The 27,644-nt window shown below is 39.2% G+C and overlaps 3 protein-coding genes and 1 long non-coding RNA gene across 7 annotated transcripts in view; 2 read left to right on the top strand and 2 right to left on the bottom strand.

The window, feature by feature from the left end:
- LOC111253513 (zinc transporter ZIP1-like) overlaps window positions 1–9,652 on the bottom strand; it is a 47,826-nt gene extending 38,174 nt beyond the window's left edge. The window contains exon 1 of one of the 2 annotated variants that reach the window (XM_086993839.1): window positions 9,515–9,652. The gene's annotated coding sequence lies outside the window, so the exon portion shown is untranslated. Of the gene's footprint in view, window positions 1–6,396; window positions 7,381–9,514 lie in introns of those variants that run through there. The other variant, XM_022813001.2, reaches the window with a different exon arrangement.
- On the top strand, window positions 9,284–18,448 carry LOC111253516 (uncharacterized). Of its 3 annotated transcripts, XR_015330733.1 has the most exons (5): window positions 9,284–9,423; window positions 9,643–10,572; window positions 10,780–10,913; window positions 11,054–11,517; window positions 16,525–18,448. It is a non-coding gene; the product is annotated as an uncharacterized LOC111253516 (long non-coding RNA). The 3 variants fall into 3 exon arrangements; XR_015330732.1 differs by lacking the exon at window positions 11,054–11,517 and having other exon boundaries at window positions 16,525–17,280; XR_002674694.2 differs by lacking the exon at window positions 16,525–18,448 and having other exon boundaries at window positions 11,054–12,318.
- On the bottom strand, window positions 14,850–22,337 carry cni (protein cornichon). The gene is made up of 5 exons (XM_022813002.2): window positions 21,086–22,337; window positions 20,305–20,373; window positions 18,506–18,630; window positions 18,094–18,225; window positions 14,850–15,067 (listed from the first exon to the last, which is right to left on the bottom strand). Exons 1-5 carry the CDS (start codon window positions 21,158–21,160, stop codon window positions 15,046–15,048), a joined length of 423 nt encoding a protein of 140 aa, XP_022668737.1. The 5' UTR covers window positions 21,161–22,337; the 3' UTR covers window positions 14,850–15,045.
- Window positions 22,338–22,938: 601 nt separating this feature from the next.
- Window positions 22,939–25,473, top strand: LOC111253515 (uncharacterized). The gene is made up of 3 exons (XM_022813003.2): window positions 22,939–23,104; window positions 23,400–23,561; window positions 23,990–25,473. Exons 1-3 carry the CDS (start codon window positions 23,032–23,034, stop codon window positions 24,142–24,144), a joined length of 390 nt encoding a protein of 129 aa, XP_022668738.1. The 5' UTR covers window positions 22,939–23,031; the 3' UTR covers window positions 24,145–25,473.
- The last annotated feature ends 2,171 nt before the right edge of the window (window positions 25,474–27,644 follow it).

Raw genomic sequence — 27,644 nt, 5'->3', positions numbered from 1 at the left:
AAGTTACTCTGATTTTTTCATTCGTAAATGCTAGCATTATAATAATATAATGGCGATAATAATAGCATTTATGGAAGTTAGAGCTTTAAAGATGACAAATCAAAAAATACAATCGTTTGCAGTCACAAATAACCACAATCCGTAAACTAAATGCCCACTCACTTTTAGTATTACGAGAACCTCAGTTAACGATCTCAAATTGCAAATCTTAAATTTTGAGTTATTTTCAGTCCGCTGCTTAGAAATTCGATTCAGAGATGACGGTGTTCTAACACAAAAACGTCACCTTTCATATGCCCTATTTATCGTAAAACATTCTAGAAAAAAGCGCGTGAAATTCTGCGGTGTTAACGTAGTGAACTAAGTTAACAGAAGAATCTCAGTTTACTAAGAAGACCATACCAAATGCGCTTACGGATTCTATGCGAACTTTCTGTACATTCTCAACAGGGCTTTTCTGATATGATAGTAAATTCAATGCGGTTAAATATTTGAGATAAAATTGTTTTGTGGATTACTAGTTTCACTAAGTATAGTCATCAAGAAATGTTCGCTCATAATCATTAACGCAGGATGTACTTAGCATAGCGCAGGCTAACTTAGTCTGGTATCTGAGAGATTTTTTCGGCACTTGCCTCGGTCAGTTTATAGGGAATAAAATTTATTATTACTGTTATTATTATTATTTATAACCGGTGGTGTCCTATAAGAATTTCGAAGTAATATCGGTCCGATTGTAAAGGTAATCTAGATTTACGCCAGCATCCGCTATACGTATGCATTTGTGAAACAGAATGTCACGGCAGAGCTACAGACGATCGATTTTCTAGATCGATTTATAACTTGGATTAAATAGTTCTTGCCAACAAGCTTTGTCAAACTGTCTTCTACAATGATACAGTTATAATGGTCAATCGACGACTTATCCTCCGAATTTTCTAGTTGTTACTGCATAACACTGACTGACGTTACGTTTCAATGACGTTTTAGCTGCTATTGATAAACAGTGTCCTGTACGCACCGCCGCCAGAACATTCAAAGACAGCAAAAGTGTTTGGAGCTACTGCTTGCTGGACACATGCCCTTTGCTACAAAACTTAGTCCTTGAATTTTCGATAAATTTTTCAAATTTAGCCGAGGCAAAAAATAGACAGTCGGTGGTTCATAATATATATATTTGATCCCACCAAGACCACAATTCTCTCACAAATCATATCATATCTTTCAATGACATTTCGATATAGTTGCACGAGGTCGAAGCATTTGAAGTCGACCTTGTTTGAATTTGTTTAATATACTAATATATGATATAAAACATACTGATTCCGAGCGGCGAGCTATTCTATAATATAGAACTTACTATCTAACCGCGTTGAACGTCGTTGAAGAGCATTAAAGCTGAGAGATGCCCGGGCGGTGCAAAGTCACTTCAACAGTGTCATCAGGTTTGCTTATTTAGTGCCTAGCTCATAGTAAATGCGGAATGTCGTTTCCACTAAATAGCTATTAATTCATAAAATATGCGATCTTATCGTATGAGTTTGATCATCTGTTTATCAATTTTTTTCCTGCTGTTTCGATACCCAATGTTTCTTGAAAGGAATTTTCCTCCATGAAGGACCCTGTAATGGAGACCATTCCAGGACATGCGTAACTGTCCTTTCCCTTAACGCATCGGCTCACTTGTGAACGATTACGGTTATGGCCATTTTTTTTTTTGGGTTACCTCAATAGCTGTTGGTTTTATAGAATTATTCGTATCAGTTCAAGCTATTATTATGAGCAATCTTTACTGCGCTGACAGGTATTCGTACATAAAAGTCATTCGATTTCAATGTACTGCTTAACCTGGATATTCTCTAGCATCCATACGACATGTCTGGTTGTGTTATATGTATACACATATATATCTGTCTTCGACTCGTCCAAACATAGTCGTAATAAACTTAACTAGCTAGTTAGAACTTTAAGAATAACGCACCGCATGTTAATAAAAGGTATATCGCATTGAGAAAACCAAGGTCGTTCCGACAGTAGTTTGACTTTGGAAGCGAGCTTTTAACACGCGATAATAAATGCGCCGAGCCGTAAAAGATACGACATTGTAGGGCTGCGTCAGTATACAGTGTAGAAATACCTTCGATAAAGCTACATATAAATGTTTTATAATAGAGCTATCTTCTCTAACAACCTTAAATGTTTACGTCTTTCCCAGAACAGAAACTCATAACAGAAAGTGGATAATCGCCGATCAACCCTACAAGTAAAATTATTTTGTCCCGTTTGATAACGAAAAAAGTAAGTACCGCCATTAACCTGAGGAACCTTCCATTTATTGTTTAATGCGGTTCAAAGTTTAAGTGTTTGCGCTTTCGTTCTTATTTCAGAATAAGATAAACAATTTTCAATGACGATTTTGCACAAAGGTCTAGCAATGTAATAAATGATCAACAAAGGAGTCTCGAAGGAATTTTTATAGTAATAGTAATTGAAATTGTAGCACAGTTGCTAAGTAAGCGTCATGAGGGATGAACGGGTCAATATAGCCATCTGTGCATACTATTCTTTATTAGTTCAAGAAATATGTGCTTGATGTCATTACATCGTGACGGTCTCTTCGACAAACCTCGGGCTCATATATATGAATGTAGCATGGTGCAGGATGTTAGGGGTAAATTATCGTATCGGCAAGGTAATTCACGAGCAGCAGAATCCCATTGAGCGAAAAAAATATTCGACATTAATTTTTGTGCGAATTTCACAGTCGCGCGCTGTCAAAAATGTTGGATGACCTTTGGCAGTTTCATACGGTTCCATGGGCTCTGCTTTCCCCAGTATAAGTTAAGCTCAGTAAACACTGAAAATTCAATTCTAGGACAATATATATATATATATATATATACAAGAAATGGACAGATAGATAAATTGAGAAGTTCATATTCTAGAAGGAGACTAAGTATTGAAAGGAGGGCCCCCACATGGTTGCACGTCCGCGCATTTAACCTAATTCGACTTCACCAATGAAGAAGAGTTTTCTCTTGGTTGTACGACTTTGTTCCGTTAGAAGCGTATTGCATTTATGGCTACATTTCATAACGAGAAATACTTAGATATATTATTCTTTTGCTGTAGATCATCATTTTAACTCGGATCTACCTAGTTTATATGACTGGCTCCCCTCTTCAGCGTGTTCGTGTTGCCAAAACCAAGCTACATGGAGAAAGACATTAATTTTTAAAATATTAAAAGTTGCTCGCTTTATTTGATTTCGAAAGAGAAAACTCTTCATTTTGCAGCGTACGTTAATTAAATAATATTGAAGAAAAAAAGCAAAAGTATGAATCGTCCTCCCGCAAAACAATAGTTGGTTATTTTTTATTACAAGACATCACTTGTTCAAACACCCAACTCGTGGATATCATAGTAAAGTTTGAATCATGAATTCCCGATCGGTAAGCTCTCACACCCAAGGATACAAGCATGAATTTGTCTGGAGCATACTGGCATGGCTATAGGCAAAATGGTGACAGATAATACGGGTATTTCTAGTTAAATGTATTTGTCCCAACATTAAGATCAGTTAATTCAATCTGCGAAAAGCAATGTAAAACCAAACTGCTGTTGGCAAAGGTACGCGACAGCGTTTGCTTTTTGAGCATACAACAAATGCCTCTGAGAGCTCACCTATCTATCCTGGCACCATTGGTGTTTTAATGTAGTCTACCTAAATATTTCCCATCTAAATCGATTTGGATTTCTGCGCGGAGCCATTAACCTTGTACTGAAAAACCAATTCAGTTGGATCCCATAGTAGTAGCTTGGAAATCCATTCGAAGTGAAAGCCTTCTTATAACCGTTCTTTGTTTAGCAAATTAATTTATTTAAATAAGTAAAACTTTCACGCAGCACAACTAAAGAAACTTTAGTCTCATAATACGTCAAGCGGCTCGAGAGAGCGCGAAGGACCAGCCATCGACAACAAACACTTTTTTTTTCATTCATCACCGAAATGCATCAAGTTGTGCCATAACTACAACATGATAAACACCGCTACAAAAATGATGAACAAATGTTTATTTATACACTGATCGACTAGTACAGTTGTAAAGTGTAAATTCTACGACTGCCTGGAAACTGAATCCAGTTTGGCTTTTCGTCTGATTTTCAAGTAGATAGCTAATGTTTGTAGAGCACGACACAATTATGTTTCTGCCATATTGGCACCTAACCGCATTTGGATCTCGGCAGTAATTTAAGCAGATATTTTTTTTTATCTTAGAAGACATGACCCATATACTAATTCGCATATACAGATAGATTTATAATCGATATTTGCACTTATGCTTTTGCAAAGTATTAGTTACATCACTGCAAGTGTTCACTCCCATTAAATAGTAAACAATCTCATATATATTTGTCATGTACATAATAACAGTATGTCGCTTGTTTCTGTTCGCAACCTTCGTTACTGTCTAACATGTAATTTGTTTTTCCATAGTGCAAATATTTTATCATGAAATGTATATACTTACTTAAACTGCAAATTCTTGCCAGTATCTTGCAAGCTAACTACTGCATCTTTTGCTTACTACATAAATGCTAGAAATAGTGCACGCTACACCCGAAACAATGGAACTATTGTTACTTCTTACTAGAATTGAAACTACTAATATAATAGTAGAATAATGAATCGGATAAAAGCTTTTTTTTTCCCCACTATTAACCGTAGTTTTAGCACTTGAGATGGATCGCCTTGATTTTAGTACAGATACCAAAGGCCAAGGTTAAATGGACGGGCCCGTTCCTCAACCAGGGCAGTCTTAATCTGTCAGCCTTCAGAGTAAAAAGTGAAAACAATCGATGAAGATTTTATAAGCCAAAATTAATTAAAATACTTTCAAGCAGTATTACTATATTAGATATACGCTATTTTGATCGATGACCTTCTACATTTTTCTGCTAGCACTGTGATCCCATCACCGGATAATTTCGAAAATGGTAACATGTGATCCCTCTTTCGAAATTAAATATATACCATCGCAGGAGTTCCGCGAGGACTCTTTCAGATAACAATCCTTTGCTCCAAGATCTTGGTTATAAGGCGAAAGTATCAAAATGTCCCATTCAAGTTCTTCTAATTCTCTTGGATAACCAAAGGTACATGCGGTCTAATATGCAGGAAGACGACGCCCCTTTTGTTTAGCAGTCCCGTTCGATTTTTCTATGGCTCCTTGTGATCTTATTAGTTGTAAGCAAACCAGTAGAGGTTTGCGTCAATTGTTTTGCCAATCGACGTCATCTTATGATGCACGATTTCGTTCCAGTTCCATCAAGCATCTACTTGGATGTCGGTACGGACCACAAATTATTTAACGCATTTTTTGTGCATCACTGTTGTTTGTGATCTACTTTTATTGCCCACGGTCAACCGCTTTCAAAATCACTCAATTTCGTTGCGTTTCCGTTTAATTTCGCAGATAAAAGTACGATTGAGTTACTCTTTCTTGCGTCAATTCGTGTTGCACAAAAACAACGAGCTTTTTTTTTTGTAGTCAGCTTTCTGCAAATGGTTTAAAATTATTTGGTGATGAATATTGAGTTTCTTGGCAATGTCATGGCTACTTACGCGTCGCCCTCGTTCAACTTTAGCATGCTAATTTCATCAACCATTTTCGTACTCGTACATCGAAATTTCCAGTTCAAAAATCGTTTCAAGCCTATGAACATCAGAAATTGTTTATAGGTCTGAACAATATTTATGTCTTTATCATTGAGAGATTGTAAAAGATGGCGATTTTTTTTGTAGAAAATCCGCTTATCTTTAAGCCGCTTTATTTTGGGTCTGAGTAAAAGTGATACAAACAGCTTTAGTATATCTACAACTGTCAGATCTCACCTTTTAAACGGCACTAATGCTGGCTCGACATGATTCATTATCAAAGACGTGTAATCTCAAAGTAATCTAGCTAGAGAAACCGTCAATACTTTTTTGACAACCCTGTGTAATCACGAAAATAAACACCATGAATGTTACTTTAACTCTTGCAAGTCGGCAAGGCAAGAAATCGAATACGTATGTCCTATTTTTTTCTCTCTCCTATTATCGCCTCTCCCCCCGCCTTCTCTGTGAATGAGCCTTTTCTAATATTCCTGTATTCCAACTGCAGAGCTGAGTTAATTTGGAAGTTATATCACGTTCTCTGTCAGTTTCTACACCATCTGACTGAAAATTAAACATAAATCTATTGGTCTGCGTCCTTCCACCATGTCTATACAGCAATATATTTCAAAACCTAGCTCAAACTATAATCTTATAATACCTATAAGATAACACGTTCATCTTTGGGAACCTTGGGTATACTCTGGTTTTTATCTTCCTCTCTGTCTTGCGCTCACCTTACGTCCGTTGTTTCTCGCCAGTTGGACTAACGGGTACCAACCCTTTTTCACCAACCGACAATTGTACTTCTCAGCAACACACAACAATACACGGTCGGCCGATGTCTGACTGATCCATCCACACTCACTGATTGACAGTCCAATCTTCTTTTTTCCAGCTTTTCGCTAACCGAACGCCAACGATGGCGGCTGCTTTGATCACCGGTCGAGCTACTGGATTATGAGCAACGTAAGAGAATGAATTGCTTTGGATTATGCAAACTCACGGCCGTAAGTCTCGATTTGTTCCCTGCTTTTGTCGAGGTCTTCGCGCGAAGAAAAACTGCCAACAGCCCACCGCTGTTGTCTTTCCTCTATGAGTTGCAATTGCACTAAAAGGCATCCGTTGCTGAACTGTAGGACAATGACAATGCAACGATTAGGACGATGCCCATATGTACCGAGGGCCTTAGTAGTGGTTGCATTTTGATCCACGAATTCTATCCTAGTGACACCACGCCGGCACGCATCGTTCGGCGAAATAAATGGATGGCTTGCTTTTAGATAGGGAGCATTCAGTCTACGTAATGTTTAGGCAGGTTCTCGTCTTAGAAGACAACAGGACGCAATCAATTCTGGACTAGATACATATGTGCTACATTAGGCCAGAACCTTTGCCATGTTTTTCCTGCACTTCAATCTTCGCATGGTGCCCTTGCGTGCAGCAGCAACTGCAAAACGCTGCCGGTTAAATGCAACAGCTGATCTGTGGCCACTCTCTCCGGCGATACGCGTGTCATCAACTGAACGCTGTGAACGAAATTGATATTTGCGCAGATCTTGTTCGATATGATGTTTACGGCTTGTCAATGCTGATCACTGCACATAAAAAGATTAGGGTGCACGTAAAGGCAACTATTTTGAGTCTAAGTCCACCTTTTTTTTAGTTAAGTGACTGTTTGTTATCAAATGTGCTCATAACAACGGAAGTAAATCTATAAGGTAGAAATGCTTTGTCAAAGGAACCGCATAAAGGCTTGACGAGAAAAAAAATGATTATCTTGCAAATATCACTTTCAAGTGGCGCAAGTGGTCACAAAAGGTTACCACTGCCACTGGTGCTATGAGCATGAAAAAAGCAATTATGCACGCTCGCGAAACCCAACTATCAACGAATACGAATAATTAGCGGTGATATTAATCGACTCTTTCCTGCAGATATCTTATGAAAGCCATGACTCGGTGATCTTGACGATAGGTGTTAACTGTTTGCCCATAAACAGCGTAAACTCTAATCTTAAATTAGCACTACGGCCAAATTTCAATGCACAATGCAACACTTCACACCGGGCGGCTTTACTGAACAAGGCAGTTCATCGATACTATCCCTCCATGATACAGAATAATTGTTTTTTCTTCTTCTCTAAAAACTCAAAGCTTCGTATAGTTGCTTTTTGTGTCACTTCAGAAGTGGCACGAGACCTATTACGTTCTACTTTACGTAGTTCATTTTGCCACTGTTGTAGACCGTATGTCGTGATTGTTTTCTGCCACCCGAGCGCGCATGGCAGGCTCTTTCGTCTCGCGTGGTTTGTCGATCAACCGTAAGCAGCCGTACGAATTATATTACACCCCTTTCTCGCGACGGTCTGCTTAAACCATCCTACAGCCTGATAGGGAAAACACGCGCCAAATGTCCAGATAACACGATTGCACACTTTCGACGAAACAAATGATACTATGGCAGATACGCCGCTCTCTGCACTACATGACCGGTTATTACTACCATGATTCACCATGCAACACCAAACAGATCGCTAATGAAACTGGTCAGAACGAATCCGAAGCTCAACCGTACAAGTCCTTATCATCTCGATGTATAGTCAGGATCGATTTTGTTGTTATTATGATTAAATTACTCCTATTTACTCAGGAGTCTAACTAACTCTAGGTTAAGCTTCGCTCTCCTGTTCACTTTCTCTGTTATAATCGGCGGCTGATATTTGTTGACTGTATTCTTTGTGTATTGTCTATTGTTAGTAGTCGACGCTTATCCTAATGGATGGATACATTTTGTTCGGTTAACGAGTACCAGCAGATCTTTCCTAAAATTAGCACACGCCGGCTTGACCGATTCCGACAACGATCGCTAGACCAGTGTGAGCGGGTAACGCCGTTAGGCGCCGGAATGGCTGTCACCGGAGTGGCCTATTCTAATGGTCACTCGTCACTGGTTACTAGCGCTGGACGCTCAGCGTTTGAACGTCCGAATAGTAAACAGCTATAGCAACTAACTATGCGAATTAATTCGTTCTGATCCGCCACGAACTGCTGGTGCCACCAGACCAGATTGGACTGTAAGCCGTCGAAATGCCAGTGGTTATCGTTGATAGTGTTGTGTTCAATAGAACCGTCCTTTCTGATAGTAGCTTCTTACGGTTGTTCACCCACTACTGCAACGGCTAGTGCTGGCGATTTTACGTTGCTGCCTGTTGGAAAATCGCTGCCGCTGTTACTGCCGACAATTCGCTCGCTTTCTCAACTGAGCTAAGCTGTAGCGTGGACGCAACGCCGGAGTTTCGCTCGGCACTACTGAGAGTCACGCATCAGACCCGTGGACTCGATTGGTGATCGACGGTCAAGCTGACTACAAGCTAGCTAGCGAAAGGGCCGACCAGATACACGTCCATGCGCAAGCTCTTCTGGCCAAAACCAGCCGCCGTGCAAGAAAGAAGGCCTTCTGGCAGAGCTGGTAGCTGGTGAGGAGCCACGAAACCTCCTTGCCTATGATGGCAAAGGGCTAACGCTGGAACAACTATAGACGAAAATGAAAGAAGTGGTGGCTGGGACGTAAAATCCGGGGGCGGCGGCGGCGGCTCGACTAACTTCGTCAACAGCTTGAGAAGTGACAGTTAAAGGACAATGAAACTCGAGATCGTTTCAAAAGAATTCGTGGAATATCTGTGCTAAAATGGAAGACAGCCCCGTAAGGTGTCTGATCAACGTTCTTGACCCTCGCTATGGTGTATCTTTACCATCGTCATTGTAAGAGAATTCGCTACTGCTATTTCATCTGCGGGGTACCTTAACATTTACATACAATAGAAATGCATGCACAAATGCATTGTAGAATTACCGGCTTCCATATTCTTCTAGTTTTTGACGAATTCTCTACTCGTCCGCACACGCTTTTGCTTTGTTTCTACTATATTCCGCTTTGTACAACTACTTTCCTGAATTAGTTCTCTGTTTGAAACACTACAGGGTCACAGCACCTGAGCACAGATCAGAAGCCTATAGACCATCTTCACTTCGGCGTCGACAGATGATTGATCCAGCTCCAAAAAATCGGGGGTAATGTTAAGCCCCCGTCGCGCGAGAGACTCCTTCAACGAGACATTCGTTCTACCTGTTGTGGCCTAGTCGACTAGCAACTTGCTTGCTACCGCAGACTTCTAGCAGCATTCCACTCCGTCCGCATCGTTAGTCTTCACAGTGTTCGTCCTTCGCCAGACGGACACAGCACCAATGTCCACTTCCCCTTTTGACTACCCCGGAACTGCGAGCAGCCTTGTTCTTTTCGATGGCCTATCCACAGCCTCGAACAGCGCCCTAACTCTTATTATTTGTCGACCCTCTCACTCCTTCATTCTTTTTTTACTGCCGCAAGTTTGCTACCTCTATTCTGATGTCCACGTATCCTTGCCTTTTCTGCTGCGTTCGTCACGCGATCAATGTCCCTTGCCAACACTCCTGGCGCCGGAGCTTTCTACGCTCATGCTTATGGCGACTGCTGTTTGTGGTAGATCTCAACTTCTCAACAGCAGCAGAAGCCGCTTGCGAACCACAACAACGAAGATTGGCGGAGCGCCGCGGGGGAGAGAATCACCTGAGGCGAATATGGTGCTATGGCTATAAACAGTTGACGCTGTGCTGTTTTGGGTAGACAGCTAGGATGGGGCTGGTAGACAACGCCATAGGTGTGCAGGCATACGAGCAGCGGCGGTGACAAAACCAATTCACAACATTATATACGCTTCCCGACTTGCTCGTGTCTGGGATGAACGAAACGTGAAGACTCTCGTGGAAAGACATCAAAGACGAACTATTCGAGCTTTCGCTCCGACTTCGAAACGGCGGCTAGCTAATGGTGGCGTTTTAGGGTAGAGCGTTACGAGAAGGCGGCAGACAGAGGTTGGTTTCTCATCATTAAAAATTATGCAAAGAGGAAGTTACTCAAATTAATTTTGTCAATTGTTTTTATTACGCAATAGTTGTATACGTTAAGCCTAATGAAATTTTAAGCGAAATAAGGCTAGAACGTCTAGAGCACGTATAACAGATTGATTTGTACATCTCCTAATTTGTAATGAAGATAATCATTTTGCCGTTGTAAATCAGCTCGTTGGGAGAACAGCACCTGTTGATACTACAGTGCGTCCACGACGTAGAGCACAGATTCAACGTCACCAACCTGTCGCACTGATCGTCGTCAATCTAAATTTGCCGTTAAGAAGTGAGACCATCGTGTCTATGTATGTATTCATATGTCCATAGGCATGACAAATGTGTTTGGTATCCTTGGGGGCTTCTTTATCTTGTAGTGGCTTCCACATGAATCTTCTCATCATTCACAACAAGATACGTTTTACCTAAATTAGTTTTTTTATTCTAGGCGGTGACTTGCAGCAGTTTCCTTATTTCAAATTCATGGAACCACAGCGTCGTATTTAATCCTCGTATGCGCGGTCGTGTTATTATCAATTTTAATAGGCATTTGATTATTTGATTTATAAAATGAAATTTTACACTTGCTACATAACAGCAAGCAACAGATAAACTAGACTATGTCAAAATGGGCCCTATCTTTGCGTTGACAAATGTTTACTACGAAATAAATCTATTGAGCCTCCTCATCACCGAGAACAATTCTGTAGAACAACAACGGTCGCCCGATACAGGGTGAAATGTTGAAATAGTATGTCAAACGATAATTTCTTATTTGATGCGTTAAGCTCATTAGGTACTCATGCTCTAATTTTTTTTTTGTGAATCTAAAGGAATTGGAGCAATCAACGACAGTCGTGTCAAACCATTTTTGAGCAGTCTTCTTTCGATAGTGTTGTTACCGTGTCCAAGGTAAATTTTCTAGGCGCGTTAAGTTTCGACTAAAGACATACAACAAAAAGTGCTGAAAATGGGTTCCTTTTCACCTAAAGTATCTATCCTTGTGAAGTTTCTTCAAGTCGAGATTGTGTTTTCCGGAAAATACCGTTAGCACGTTTCCAGAGCAGGAAGAGTGCTTTTGAGCGGTATATTAGAGAACGCCCGAAGGGAAGTGGAAACACTTTTACTAATCCAACAGTTAATACTTAGAAAATTCGAGGTAGACGTTGACGTTTTTAATGATAACGATATATTTGGCAGATCGAAAAGTCTGTATATAGACGAGTCTGAGATAACTCGTATGCTTACTTGACTTCACGAGAACGTCGAAGCGAATATCGGGTGAGCGTTTGCGCCCCCTGGTAGAAGGCACGCCGGTCTATAGTAGGCGGTCACAGAGTTTGTAATCCCCTGCTTCTTTCCAATGGGTGGTTAGGCGCCCTTTCGCAATTTCGCTAGCCTTGTCGTTTATTGGTCGCAAAAAAATGTATTGGGTTTCAAAATGAACGCACCGTGTTTCTGAGAATGCTAAAAATTCAACACTTTGTGAAACAACCATATTCAAAATAATAGCCGTAAGAATATAGGATCCCGTATCAAAGAAATACACAGAAAAAACGAAAAACCGGCTTTAATCAATTGAATAAACAATAAAGATTTTTGGAGAGAAGCAAAAAAGATTTGAGACGAATCTTAAAATACTGAAGAGAGTATAAGATAGTAAAAACATAAATTAGAGCTAAAGATAAAAGACCTGAATTAATTATTGTTTAAGATTCTCTTTTCGGTCATCGAATTTCGCTGAGTTGTCTAAAATGAACGTTTGCTTTTTTTCTAGTCTCCTATTAAAGCTAAATCGGATTCGACGGGGAATATGATCTTTGTATCGAAGATACGATTCAAGGTTCAAGCATAGGATAGAATTATGCATGTATTTTTCCATGAAACCCTACAGATAAAACTATTGGTAGAATAAAGAATTAGCTTTCTAACGGTATGTTGCGTTTGGCCAAAAAGATCAAAAGCATGACTGGTAAAAAATTTCGGTTAGGGCCCAATATAGTGGCAAAAAAAATGAGCGCGATGGAAGTAGTACGATCAGCACACTTACTATTGAAGAACTCCTGTCTTTAATCCATATTCAGAAACATAGGAGCTACATAATTCGGCGTCTGAAATCTAGATACAGTTGATATCATTGCTGTACTCGAAATACCTTGAACCTTGACGCAAAGATCGGCGACAACATGTTGATTCGTTTGTTAATCGATAATTTACTATATTCACAATCAAAACCTTCATTACAGTGACAAGGTACTAGGGGTAGTTTAATTAGGGGTAGGCAGTAGGGGTAATTTAAAATTACAACAGCTTGCCGGTCGGAACCCGCAATGATTTAGTATCATATCACTTATCATTTACAAAAAAAATATTAGAAATACTCTTGAGTAAGCAGTAAAGATATCTCGTGAGAAACAGCTCTTTCTCTATATAACGGCCAAATATAGCCATATGCAGTATTAGTACATGCAATAACAAGTTTTGAACACTGATTGACAGTAGGCTGCTTCAAGAGGGAGCTCCATACTAAAATGAAAAAAAAATATAACTATCTAATGGAGTTGCTTCAAGGCAAACGCCCACAAGACCAGGACGACATCAAAGAATTTATTGCAACCGGTGATCCTCCAAATAGAGCGGATTTTAACTCATTTGACTCTTGACAAAACTGTTCAAGTACCAGAGACATGTAACGCATTATTTTCTAATGATATAGAGGTCGGATCGGTAAATGCTTAAAGCTTGAAGGTAGACCTTCAAGCTGTAAGCAATGTTTTAAAGAATAGAACTGTTCTAACAATCTAAACAGCAATCACCTGCACACCACAGAATATGAATATTTATGACGACATACGTGTTATTACTATGAGAGGTACATAGAATACGTCAAACAAGCCTCAATAGGATTCATTGTCTTCTTATTTTTTGCAATGATGGCATTACTGCTCCGTTTAATCATCACCGTTTAAAAGAAAGTCGTATACGTGACACATAAGGAAGGCTCGAAATATGCTGCTGGGTTGCTTTTTTCTATAGATACATGTAGATTTTTTCAAGTGTGTATTCTAAAAAAATTTTGTACCTTTGAAAATCGATCAAATTTCTATGTACATGATATATAGTTTTTTGATCGCTCATTATCATGCAAAGCATCATTTCCATCAACGGAAAGATTTAGTATATAATGACTTGTAGGAGAATTGGGTCTGTCTTTCTGAGAAGACAAGGCCGACGTTCAGTAAGATTAAAATTAAACCACTACTCTAGTTTTAAGGTTCTCTTATGGCTGACTTTTCACCCGGAACATGTACAGAATCCAATGAATAAAGCAAGGATCAACGTGAGACTTTTGTTCAAGTCCCTTCAAATTCCGACAGTCGGACTGCTAGCATTTTTTTCCATTCTTGTTAGTCAGGTCATTTCATATATGTAATATTTATATATATATATATATATATATATATTCGATGACTAGAGCCTTTACTAGAGAAGTTAAACCTTTTGCCTGAACCATTAATGCCTTAGCGTGTAAACTCCCTTCAAATAATTCGATCCGTTTTTTTTTCTAGAAGTCCACTGTATGGGGGAATGATTTAACTTAGTTAGCAACTGAAGTATAGATCTTTTTCCATCTTTGACATAGATCATTCGAAAATCCCTTGGAATAATTGAACTGGTTTGCTGCACTTTGGATGAGTAACGAAGCTCTAATACGGCTATTTGTCGTATATGAGATGTATTTCTTGACACTTGGGTAACAATACCAAATTAATTCAACACCAGGAATTTAGCATGTGAACTCTTAAGGTTTAAAACAGATAGCTTTTTGAGAGTTAATTAAAATTATGTTTAAGTATAGGTTCCAGTATTATTGTATCACCAAAGATGTTTTCAACTCAAAATGGGAGGCACTCCTCATGTCACAAGTCAGAAATTAACCGTGTGTATAGCTTGTGCGGCCAATAATGTCCGAGGTTCTACCTATAATCGCGTTGTATTTCAGGAACACGGAACTTCTGTTTTTATAAGATGATGAGTAGGGTATAGATACGGAATTGTGGACGAGTGAATCGACCACTAAGTTAAACAAATAGCGTAGTTGTAGTCTGTGGTGTGCAGGTCACTCGTCCGTATTTGATATTTTGAAGACAAATCGATTCCAATGCAAAAAGAGTTAATTAACATTAATATCTAAAACAACCCGACAGAAGGTATCCAAGTGTGAAAAGAAGACACTTATATAGTTAAAGTAACAATTCTTATTCATAGTATATCTATTTCTTTACATTATATTTGTATGTACACGGTGTAATTATTATGCCTTTGTCGAGAAGGTTGAAAAGGCAGGCGTAGCGGAGGCGAAAGGTAACTTCTGCTTTAAAAGGGCTAGATCGCCTTAATGCTTTATTGTGCCCTTATAGTATCCTCCCATCATCTGCTTCACATGAGGGAACTCACAAGTCTGAAATAATACAGTGAAGTTTCAAAGTAAATTGCGTAGTACATAACTCAAGCAACATATAATTTGTATGTAATACACAAACATCGTCTCCAGCTGTACTATGTTAATTTTACATTTTCCTGTAGAAATTTACTAAATTTTATATTTCACCTGGAGAAGAGCTAACAGTAAGCGGTGCTTCGATTGTTTGCAGTAAACTTTTGTACGATAACGAGTGATACTGTTATTTATTGCCGCTGAAAGATGTAGATTTTCTTCTTGTTCCGATAATAAAAAACGGTTTTTTTCTGTTCGGACCATTTCCAAGGTGCAATCAGCACACGACACCGAAAATGTCGAGGGTCTATCGGCATCAATATTGTAAGCACAATTTATGAGCTGTAGAAAGCCTCACTAGAGGTTCGGAGTCGAATGCTTTTGTTATCGTTGGTGTCTCTATACTGTCTTGATACTGGCTTATATTACGGTCGAATTTACAGAGGCACTTGAATCATGCCCAGTATCGGGTTTGGATATCAGAGGCATTGTGATCTTGCTAATTACTAATCGTATTAATACGTTTTTACAAATCAACCACGAGATTAAGTCCCTTGAATAAGGCTGACAATTACTTCGAAAATGTTAAAAAAAAAGTTCGGTGTTCACTGTAGTGTGGCCCAGCCCCATGAGAAAGCCTAATGGGCTGCGAAATAAAATAAACTACATTATGCTCGACAGAATGTTATCTCAGTAAGGTTTTCAAGGATAAAAATTCCTTTAGTCCTACACCTCTTCAGGTGATTATAATCATTTTTGAAAGAAACATTTTCAATTTCAGTTCTACGCGCTATAAAGTCATGACGAAATTTCGCAACTTAGTCGCTACTCTGAACATCTAAATTCAATGATAAGCAAAGTATTCACACGTTTTCAATGCAAGCATCGGATATATTCGCCTTGCAATCAGAAAAGCAAAGTGGATATCTTATCGTATGCACGAAGCTGCAACTGTATAGCGTGTGTTTTTTATGATATTAAAAAAAAAACAGCCAGCTAAATGACGAGATTCATCATAGAGCATTCGTTGCTCGCAACTAGAAACGATCTCCTCAAAGATTCAAACCCTGCATTTCCAAAATTTCTTATTGGAAGCCATGTTTGAGAAATCGATCCACGCGCTAAGGCTAATCTAGAGCCATTTCATATATTTTCGAGCTTTCTGTCTAAACACAGTATTTACTATACGGAAACAAATATAATAAACAGTGATCGCAAACAACCAAAGGCTGTGAATATACTTCTGTAAGATGACGACGACAATGACAGCGATAACACATCTTGCAGTGAGCTACAGGTTTTTATTAGGTTGTTGGGAAAGTATTACTTCGTCTTTTTAATGATTTTTATTTGCTAATTATTCTATACAAATGGCCTCCCGTTCCTCTTTTCCCTGTCAAAGCTCTTTTCTTTGTTTTCAGGTGGGTTGTCACTGTTCTTTCGAGTCGGAATTTCTTTCACGTTGAGTTTGGACTGCAAAGATTGCTACGTTGCATGAGGAAATAGTGTGTGTGGGACATCGACATTTCGCAGTTATCACAAAACAATGGAAGTAATTCATGAAAGATTTTTCGCTTACCATGAAGACCTGATAGCAAACGAGCCTGGGGTGGCTCAGTTAACAAGCATCTTCACTGACTGAAGTCCTTTGTCAAATTCGAAAATCCTACTAAAATGCGTTCTTTAGGTAGATAATGGCACGTTTGTGTGTAGCAAGCTCTTTTGGAATAGCAGTCTTTGCTACAGAGTTTGGTCGTTTACGCCACATTTTTACGGGGTTGTTTTAGCGGCTTCTTCAAACTCGGTACTAGATAACTCATAGGCTTTGAAAATGCCGTCTTTTGCCATAAAAATTATCTTTTTTTTGAGTCGGAAGTCAAGATAAATTTTGGTGAGCCGGACGAAACGGACCACAATCGCCTTGTAGCGAAGCGAACTGAAAGAACCTTTTAATGCTAGACTAGCAGTTAATTCCGCTAAAAAAAAAATAAAAAATAAAAGCCGCTATTCGTTTCCAATGGATAAACTGATCCTTTTTAATATTACAGAATGTGCAATTCGCTTATAAATTCGAGAAATACGTAGAATTGTGACTGGGGCAAGAAAACTTGTTCGCCTGAGCAGCTGAAACCGCTCTAATGACGTGAAATAAAAGGGGGCCTCATGAAAAAGATCAATCTAACAGAGCAATTCTTTATCGAATACAGTCGCAGGCTCACATTTAGTGGAAAGGTCAAACAACGGTAGGACAAACAAAGGTAGAGGAGAGCACACATTAATAATCGTCCAATGCTTCTACGTGATATTCCTCAGAGCTCTTTTTCCCACAGCGCTATTCCTGAATTGCCCTCTCTCCCACAATGCGGAAAGTTGATTTAATGGAGAGATTACTGATACGTTGCGGTTCGGAGGAGTGGGGTGCGGGGATATGTCAACTCTAATTACACTGGATAATCCGTCTATGTTGAGATTAATCTCTAATCGTTTATTCTACAGACCTTTTTTGAAATCTATACCACTGATTGAACTCGAGAAGATAACAGATTTGTCAGCAAGCCATAGTTTTTTTTTTTGAAATAATTATAAAATTACTCTGCGATTGGTTTGCATATGGAGCGAGGAAGCGTCTGATCCTAACTTAGTTGGATACACGTTAACTGATGCGGTCTTGTAATTGTAAATTTGTTAATAAAGTAAATTACTGTGCTCTAAAATCTACAAATTAAGTGAGAAGCTAGATATGCTAGTCGTACCAGATAAACTATTAATGAATATGGACGTTTTTCTATGTGTTTTAGCTATTGGTCGGCTGAGCTTGGCTGGACCAAATGTATATGAACATCCGTTAGGGGCAGTTGAATTCAGTCACCAACCAAAACGAGTCTATTTCGTAACGTTATTCAACGTCAATGCTATCCAAGTTTCCTGGCAGCCCCGAATTTAATTAAGCATATCATATTAATAATGTTATGTGCTACCGATTCACTTACCCATACAGATAGTAGAAGAATGAGAGTAAATAAAAGGCCATTTTGCACCAACCCTCCTTGTAAGCCTGATCCCGAACGTTCGCATTCATAATGGTCGTTGGATCATAGATTCCAGGCCCTGACATGACCGGCCTGAGAAAAAATCCGCCAATTACATCATAGACAATATACTAGTTACGAAGTTAGACGATTGTTAAACACAATTTGACGATAGCCTAGTCCATTCAGTAGGCACAGCTCCTAAAATAATTCATAGACTTTTGCCTTTGACCTAATGCCCAAGTCCTAATCGGGAATATGCCATGCGGACCCAGCATTTTAATAAAACACGGTTTATGAACGAGTATGTCTTTTATTCGTTTGCTTTCGATTCGTTAACTTAAATCGATTACGACCGACTGGAGTCACTAACCTGTTCATGTATTTCATAATATGAAAGGCGTCCAATGGAAGGTTGATGAGAACTGTGAGAAATTCGCCAGCCAATAAAAATAGAACGGAAAAAATTCCGTGGATTAAATATTCAGGAAGAATTAGCTGAAAAAGGAAAATCAGATTTATGATATCAATATAACAGGAACATTCGCTGGGAGAACGAAGAAAACGGTTGTTTAATGTGCGTTTAGTTACCACCATTCACAGTAAAGTTAGATGTGCTTGATTAATATTAACGATATATCAGATAATCAGGTACATAACGAACTAAAGCGAAGGAAGGCAAATCCAGTCAGATGTAAAGATCCCAAGCGATCTGAAAGCAGCGTGACAAGCGACGACCTTCATATTACAGGATTGAAACGAAATTAAGGTAAGGGGCAGCGGCTTTTGATACTCCATGATACGGCGTAACCTCTAAACCGCAACCATTTATGTATCCAATCAGTGTTTGATCTTGCACCTAGAAATGCTATCAAAACTACGAGATTTATAATTAGATTCAAAGGTTAATTCCAAAGATTGAACGGCATTAAGTTTATTTTTTACTTCTGCTCTAGATCTGCATCTAGCATCTTTCAGTTCGCATCGAAAAAGCGGGTCTCCACTTAGTCTTGCAGACTTTAAAAACTTCTTTTTGAAAATTTATTCGGACAAAAGAAAGCCACACATCGATCAATCCCAGCCCTTCAAGTGTATCACTTGCCAGGCATTCGATTGGTATTAACTCAAATATTCACGCCTGATACACAAGCGATCAGGAGATTACAGGCACAGGCACCTTTTGAACGGTGACGCGCAAAGTCGTGGAAGATCTCTGCGGTCCCACAAAGGCTGGATAGCCCTAGTCACGACTTATCTCCCCGTGAATTGCCTATTAAACTTAGCGCCACGTGATAATCTTTGTTCGAAACCAAATGTAGACACACATTTTACGTTGGGAACCGGCCTCCCAAAGCAATGTCTAACGGTAATGCCGGACGTAAAGCTCATAAGAGGCTAAATATTTAGCTTTTTGTATGACATCACTGTAAGTATATAATTAAAGCTGTAATTCAAGCGCTATTCGATTTCAGTTAATAGAGAGTTTCATATACGGAGCCGTTGTTATCGAAGAAGTGGATTTTTCTTAACTCACATGCTGTCCAACCTGCCATGTCGCCGAATAAGCTTTGTCAGAGTAAAAAACTTCTGATGGAACCGTTTGTCCTATGAATCACTATCGTTAAATCAGGTGCGCATAGCGTTTCATTTGCTTATATTTTGACTTGGTCAATGATACACCTCTGCTTTAGAGTACGCAGCTTCCCTGGATTATATTCGCGGCAACACCAAAATAAATTTGATTATTTTCAATAAATTGTTTTTTTTTTCGAAGGGATCTATGGTGGCATCTCGGTCGTTGATAACTAATAGTCACACCAGGGAATGATCAAAAGATAAACTGTTTTATATCGAGTAAGTGGCATAAATACTTTATTCTAAATAATGTGCGATTATCTATTGAGGAAAAAGACTACATCTGCTTGTCGATGAAAAAAGAAAACTTCCTGCTTTTCATTCATTCTAAAATGCATGTATAGTTAGCATCGGTATTAACTCGGAACTCTCCGACCAGCTGTGAGCGAATATTGTCTCACCGTTCAGTTACTGCCTATGCTTAGACAAATGATATATATATATATATATAAGAAAAAACCTTCAGACATAACGCATAAGCAACTATTACGTCGCATTTGAATATGACATATTGTCGAAAAGTAATAATTTACTTACTGAATTGAGGTGCCGACATTGCTCAATTGGACTAGTTTGACTTGATCTCAAATCATCGATAGCAATTATCTGAAAAAGAGAAATTAGAAGAAAAATGGAAATGACAAAGGAGAACAGGCAAACAAGTACACATGCCATAGTTTTGCATTCATATGAGTCCTAAATTTTGTTACTTAATGGGCGTAAAATGATAGCCATATATATATATTTAACTATGCACGTCGAAAAGAAAGTCAAACATTAATCTGCTATTTTGGGTGAGCGCGCTCTTATTATGTGAATTAACGATCACTCGGCTGTTCAGAGGATTGGCGGTGATAAGAACCTGATTGACATCGAACCCGTTAAACGTACTTTTTAAAAGCAGTTCAAAATGATACCAGATAAAGTTACCTAGTACAAACTATCCTACCACAGCGTCAGGTATAAAAACAAAATATGATTTATCATAATTTTGTTCAATCAAAAAAGTTAATGAAGCGTTGCCCATTAGCAAGCGATCGGTGTGATTCGACTAACGTTCCATCCAATAAAATATTTTTTGAAATGGTAAAAGAAACATAACATCAATCGATTAGCGTATACGTTATTTGGCTAAATGTGCTGACAAAATTAACATTTAAAATATGTCCGGGTCAAAGACAATGGAGAATTATCTCTATATGAAGAACACACTTGCCGTACTATCTCATAAGCTTCAATGGGAAGCTGATTTAATGCATTTTGATATACCGCCGCATCCAACCGTAAGAATGTCTAACTTCCCCAAAATTTGACTCACGTGATAAACGGCCCCGAACATCAGGATGCCAGTGAAGATCATTCCGACACCGTAAACTATGGCGGCAAACAACATCGTGGTACTTCTTTGTTTTTTAGTTGTAAGAAATCACCGATGCTCAGTGAAACAGCTCGCCTTTTAACACCCTTGGAGGGCCCGAAAAGACTCTATCACAAGAGAACAACACACACCGAATGCTCCAGGGTTCACTCGATCACGAGATAGCTAACTAGTATAGCTTCTCTTTGTTCACATGAAATATTGACGTATTAATTTCGCTGTTAAGTCGATGCAAGAAGATATTTAACTACATCGATAGCCAAATGAATACCATTGCTGTCTTCTCTAAGCTACGCCGGCGTCAACAGGAAGTCGATGAGTTGGCAATGGGGAAATGTCTTCAGATATGAAGTTAAGTAATAGTTGCATGAACAACTTCGATCTAGACTTCGGTGTGGTTCAGCGCACCTTAGGTTCTAATTTCTTGAAAGGTAACTGGCAGCTTTAAGCAGGCACAAGGCCATCAAACCTGTCACTTAGTCTAAGAGGAATATCTCGATGTGTAAGCTATTATCCGGTGGCTTTTGTCTTTTCGGCACATCGACAAACTTTCTCCCGCCCGCCCGTTAGTCAACCGCGATTCGTTTTGGTAAAGAAGGTGGTCCTAAATCAGCACCCAACCTTGTAACGTTTCTCTGCTGTTTGCAGGAGAGAGAGGCACGTAGGAAGGGCCAAGTGCCGGCACTAAACGATCGGCTATTTCTGTGACTGACCTGCCAGAAACACCGAAATTTCTTTGCTACTCCACAACGTCCCGACTTCACTCTAGTCACTTGCGTAGTTTCGTTAGCTTGTTTGTTTTGTTACTGCAACAAACTATGGGGCGATCCTATACTGCCCGCGACACCCTTTCTCTTTATTGTCGAAGAAGCTCTGGCTTGGGTAATGTCGTTAACTTGTCGCCTCGAGATGTAGCTCAGCAGTGCTATGCTTATTCTTCTTGACAGATCGCATTTGCAGTGTTGCCGATAGCTCGCGCCCTGTTGTAATGGGAGAGAGGGAGCTCGTGTGTGTACGCTCGCGATGGGGCGCGGTAAATGGATAAACTCATTGGCCGCAGTAATCGGAACTGGACGGGCGATGCGATATTGAAATCGGCTCGATTAGCTGAATCGCTGTAGGAAACCAAATTAGACGCCATTTATTTTAGCACTGACCGGTAGTTACTGTAGCAGTGTCACTTTATAGGAGAAACAGCCCAACTCATTTTGAGCAAGACCCACAGATACGATCGCTAACAATAGATAGCTACGTACGTCTATCCGTTCTTTACGGATTTCGACGGGGAGCTAAAACGAGCCGAGTTATGCTGTTGGCCCTCGCTTAGGGAATTTCCGAAAAATGGTCGGGGTGACATGATGTAATATACAGAGAGCAAGGTCAACCGTTTCAAGGTTTAAGGCAAAAAAAAAGAGAACTACTTTGTGTATTATATTGAACTATATAGCTAGCATTAACTGTCGAGTTCCATGGAGCAACGGTCGTGCTAATCCTAGAGTATTACTAATTTTATCTGAACAAAACTGAACTCTATTGCAGTTCCCGGACGTATGTGCGTCCGTTTGTCCAGGCCTAACTCGTAACAGGACGCAATCCATGCGACAGCATACAACGCTTACTAAATATACGCATTAACTTTACCTAAATATACCTTAGGGCATCAGATCTGTGAGCCTATTTAATTGTGAGCTGTTTATACAAACGAATCCAAGTATTAGATTTCTTACTGCCATATTGAAATTGAGAGGAATATGTTTAGGTACATCTTTGCAATGCGCTGACTATTTGATAAGCGAGGCAAACTTATCGAGAGACGCCGTCTCTTGGCAGAGTTGACAGCTCAGTGTACCATTCAGATATCAGCAGGATTCCGCATCGGACCAGCCATGAAAACTGAGTTGATCATCGCGATCGGCTGCACGAGCTTTTTCCACCTTTCAAAAGCTCAGGGACTTTTAGGTAAGTGTTGCTTAAAACATAGTCTCGCATTGACAACAATAGCAGTAAACTATTGAGCAAAGGAGGCAAAGATAAACTTCGAGACCATGCTGTATAAAATTAAAGTGAATTAATTCAATAACATGCGATTACTTAACAAGTATAATGAAAACCTTTGTGCAGATGTTGAGTCGTATAGACTAGAACATAATTAAGATGACGTTTTATAAGCAATATATTTATTTTATACGAAGATTAGTTAGGAAGTACAAAATCTTCCGTCAGGAATCCTACCTCGATACTCTGTCGTTTCTAGGCGGCCTCGGTTGTTCATCGAATGCATTTATTTTACAACAGACATGCCCGCTGCATTGCGACCTGGCAAGGGACACGAACGCATGTCCTATTTGTGTTTGTCCGCCCTGCATAATCTGTCCTGAGCCATGCTACGTTCCAAGTTTTCTCGGTGGATTAGCTGGTGAGCGAAAACAACTTCTCTAACCCGCAACGGATCGTAGTAACAATGTATTTTACTAACATATTAGCAACTGCAAGCCCGCATTAATGGTTAATAATGAGCAAATGGTCGTAATTTGTAAACGAAGGTTAATCAGTCGGCTGACTTTTACAGATAGCCCCCGAGGGCTTTCGACACATGAGTCCCTCGTGTTATTATGGTCTTTTAACAGTGTTAGATCACAATCGCACATTTTGATTCGGATGTTTTGTAAATTTGCGAAATGGCTTGATATTGTTTTTAAGCTCATGTTATTTTCAAAAGTTAATGAACGTCTGTGTTGCACCTTCAAATCTATTCCAATAATATGATTATGATGACCTTAGTTATTAGCGTGCATTCTAAGGAGTGTTTAAACTATGTTTACTAGCTTTCTCGTTGCTTGATAGGTGAATGTCCAGGCTGTGCGCCTGGATTCGACTGTCATTTAGGCTTTTTCCGATCCGGGATACGACGCCTTCCCAGAGCTCGCCCAGTTTCGCCTATGCAACTATCGCGTTCAGAGACACCACAGCAGCAACATGATCAGCAGTCCAAACTATAAAAAAAAAACCAACTGGTTCGGTTAGCGGTCTTACATCGGGTGCTACTGCCTTAGATAAAGGTCAGATGGTTGGCGGTCCGTTCCAGAGACCCGCGAAACCTGAAATCCAACCACAGCGTGTCGTCCAAATAATGGCGTTAAGCTAACTAGCGGCCCCATGTGGACTTGGGTTCAATGAGGCCTAACAAGACAGTGTTCGGCACTCGGCTGAAGGAACATACTATAATAATAAGAAGATAAAAATGTAGTAATTCTGTAATCTAGACTTCACATGCATTGTCCATATTAAACGTAGGTAAAACAATACAAATTTTCAGATCTTTCGTAGAACCGTATTTACGCTGCAGATAATTAAGACGCGCAGTACAAGAAGGCAAAAGCTTAGGGTCGATGACTTAAATCGACACATCCGATGAAAAGACTACAAGCGTCTGAGCAGGTTTTTTTTAGAATCAAAAGGTGAGAAGCACACTTTACGCGTGATCGCCGCAGGATATTCAATGTTTAATATCTTCTGGAAACTGAATGCACGTAAGGGATTAGTTGAGAGTTGTCTGGCTTCTAGCGATGATGTCGTACGGCTTCTATAGCTTGTGCCAGGTCACTCGTTACCCTTGCTTATATAGCCAACCGATAATTTGCTGCAAACACGTGTTCTGTTGAGCTAATTCCATCCGTTCAAAAACTTCTATTTTGAAAAGTAAGGGAAATAACTGGGTTTAGATATGCGGAAAGCTGTTTAGATTACTTACACGTAACGTTTGTTCGGGATAACTTAGTGCGGTGTAGTTTTCTGCACATACTACTTGTGATTGGTATCATTTCTCTTTTCTGCCACCGGCGAATTCAAAGCAGGCCAAAAACGCATAGTTATTTGGTCGTTCACCATAGGCCATCTCCACAATAGCGCTAATTCTTGTAGCAGATACATGCGGCTACTTAGCTAACAAATACAAATAGATTTCCTATAAATGTTTTGGCCACTTCCATTATGCTGTCATAGCCGCCTGCAGTAAACCACATTTCTTGTTATACACAAAGAAAAGACAGCACTAATGGTGTGTTATCGATTACAAAAGCTTTTTTATGTAACTTAAGGGGGGGGGGGGGTGTCAGCACCCCACAAGAAGATTAAACTTGAATAGACAGATGCTTCATTAACTCGATTTGTCTCATTCCTTGACCTGGTTGCGTTTATTCTTTTCCAACAAAAGCGGAACATTGGGTCTTCTTCATGCACAATGATGTTAGTTATTAATCGCGATAAAACCACCATCGGGAAGACGTACGAGTACCATCCATGAATAAATCCAAAATTACCATATAGCATCCGACGGTGTTCTTTTTACTATTGTCCGATGGCACGTTAGATTATTTATAGACAGATGATGTTTGACGTTCACACGAAGATTGGCCATGGAAGCTATTCCCGACGTGCGTACCAATGCCCATAGAGAACTTTGATACCTATCTGACAGAAGATAAATCCCTTTTAGTCTAGATACATTTCACAAAATTATTCAAAAGATTCATTCATTCACAGTAGGCTAACTTCATCATTAGAAAATTCATAATAGCACAATGTGTCGAACACATTTGCATTTATTGAAGCTCCGACCGTACTCGAACGAATGATATCATTTGGTAACTTAATTGTGTTAATACAAGCCTTCACTTATAACGAAAATCCCTTACGATGAAAGGAATCGAAGCCGAGCATTTATGTTGGAGGCCAGTGAGCTCCAGCCATGACTAACGCCGCACACACAAAATGTAAGGATAGAAGTTCGAGAGAAAACAGTGCAAGGTAATTGCCACATGATAGACAAATAGCAATTATATCATACATTATACAGTTCAACCCAATACGCAGTTATACAAAGATCACAACCATTAAAGGCAGCCTTGTGGTGCTACGTATATAGGGTACGTTAATGTATATAGTGCCTTCTCTGCAATATACGACTCGCTAGTTAAGCGCACATAAGATCAACATTTTTGCCCCTACTTAGTTGTTTTGGCCAACCGCAAAAATTCAGTTGGTATTGGTTTTTTTAATGTCTATTTAGAGTCAAGTCACCTTTATTTTATCAAAGGGGGCAAATGTGCACAATAAAGTAAATTATAGAATACATTTAGTCCCGCATTCGTAATATTTAACGCATTTTATGGCTTTTTTTCGGGTTAGGACTATTTGAACGGTTACTGCGATCCGTTTTTTGAGTTACGCGAACGTAGATTAAGAACCGTACAAGTACGATTAGAAGTTTAGGTACGAACAAACGGGCGTCCGATTGTATCAGCATTGACCTGGGAACAAGGATTCTCATGTTACATCTTTATGTTTTAAGGCTTTAATGAATCATTTTAGATGGAGTCGTATTTGTAGGAGGTTATATATATATATTTGGTAAACCTTAATTTTAGAAAAAAATCATATGGAGTTTCAGGTTTTTCATGGAAAAACGGAAGACAGCCTTACAAACTAATGGTGTTGTCTGAATTGCTTGCATAAGTGGGTGTTACAATATTATCAAGATCTCTTATAGACTTTACTACCAGAATAACCGTATATCGATGCGGAATCTACGATGACACATTTTAAAGCAGAAATAATCATTTCGTTCTAATTAAAACAAAAATCTGATCATCGTTTGTAGAGTGAATCATTTTTCAGAAAAATATTTTTACAGCCTAAAAGAATTGAAATATAATTTGTGTTTTCAGGAACAAAATAGAAAGCAAAACTGGTCCGGGCCTAAGACCTGGCAAAATACTGGGTAAGCTAGCTTCGCTTCCATTAAAATCAATTTCTCTACGGGAAGACCTGTTTTTGTTGTTGTTGTTGTTAATTTCACCAATGTTAGGAGAAATCAATTCATATATTAAACTAAAAAAATCATAAAAATATCAAAATAATAAAAAAAAAATTAGAAGCAATTGACGTCTGCACAACTGATTCAATAACTATGACTAACATTTAACCTAGCATTTTTTTAAAACAGGTTTATCTATAAATTGTTTTAGGTGTTTAGGTACAATACCACCATGGTGCGACCCAGAAAACAAAAACTATAGAGAGTCCCTGTAGCAGCCAAACTCTAACTCACGATAGCTTTAAATGTTTAAATATTCATTTTTTATCGGTTGACTGGACAGCCTGATAACCTTTGGTTCTGAATCTCCTTGGACATTGAAAGCGGAAACATGGATCCGCTCAGCCTCGTTGCTATCCATCTTCCGCACGTGTTAGTCCGATTTTGTCTCGTTATCTTCTTAGGGGAAAAACTTGGTAGGGGAAACACTGGTAGTGACTGCCTAGTGATGACGATCATATAATCGAGGTTTCATCTAATAACTGAAACATATTTACTGTTGAAACAATGTCTTGAGAGTTGAACTAATAAGAAATAAGGATTGTGTGGATTTGCTTTATGTAGTTGCTCCATAGTGGTTACAGTATATGCACGCTAACAAAATAAATTGACAGACTAGCCGTC

The sequence above is a fragment of the Varroa destructor genome, unplaced genomic scaffold, assembly GCF_002443255.2.
Source record: "Varroa destructor unplaced genomic scaffold, Vdes_3.0 BEIS01000006.1, whole genome shotgun sequence".
Lineage (NCBI taxonomy): Eukaryota > Metazoa > Arthropoda > Arachnida > Mesostigmata > Varroidae > Varroa > Varroa destructor.
The sequence above is the reverse complement of the archived record's forward strand: the minus strand, read 5'-3'. Positions and strand labels throughout refer to the sequence as shown.

Excerpts from the sequence above, each read along its gene's own strand:
- cni (XM_022813002.2), bottom strand. The coding sequence starts at position 21,160 with ATGTTGTTTGCCGCCATAGTTTACGGTGTCGGAATGATCTTCACTGGC. Across the intron at positions 18,631-20,304 it reads AATGTCGGCACCTCAATTCA|CTAATTCTTCCTGAATATTT; the intron begins GTAAGTAAATTA and ends TTCCTTTTTCAG. Across the intron at positions 18,226-18,505 it reads ATTATGAAATACATGAACAG|GCCGGTCATGTCAGGGCCTG; the intron begins GTTAGTGACTCC and ends ATTTTTTCTCAG.
- LOC111253515 (XM_022813003.2), top strand. The coding sequence starts at position 23,032 with ATGAAAACTGAGTTGATCATCGCGATCGGCTGCACGAGCTTTTTCCAC. Across the intron at positions 23,105-23,399 it reads AAAAGCTCAGGGACTTTTAG|GCGGCCTCGGTTGTTCATCG; the intron begins GTAAGTGTTGCT and ends TGTCGTTTCTAG. Across the intron at positions 23,562-23,989 it reads TTTTCTCGGTGGATTAGCTG|GTGAATGTCCAGGCTGTGCG; the intron begins GTGAGCGAAAAC and ends GTTGCTTGATAG.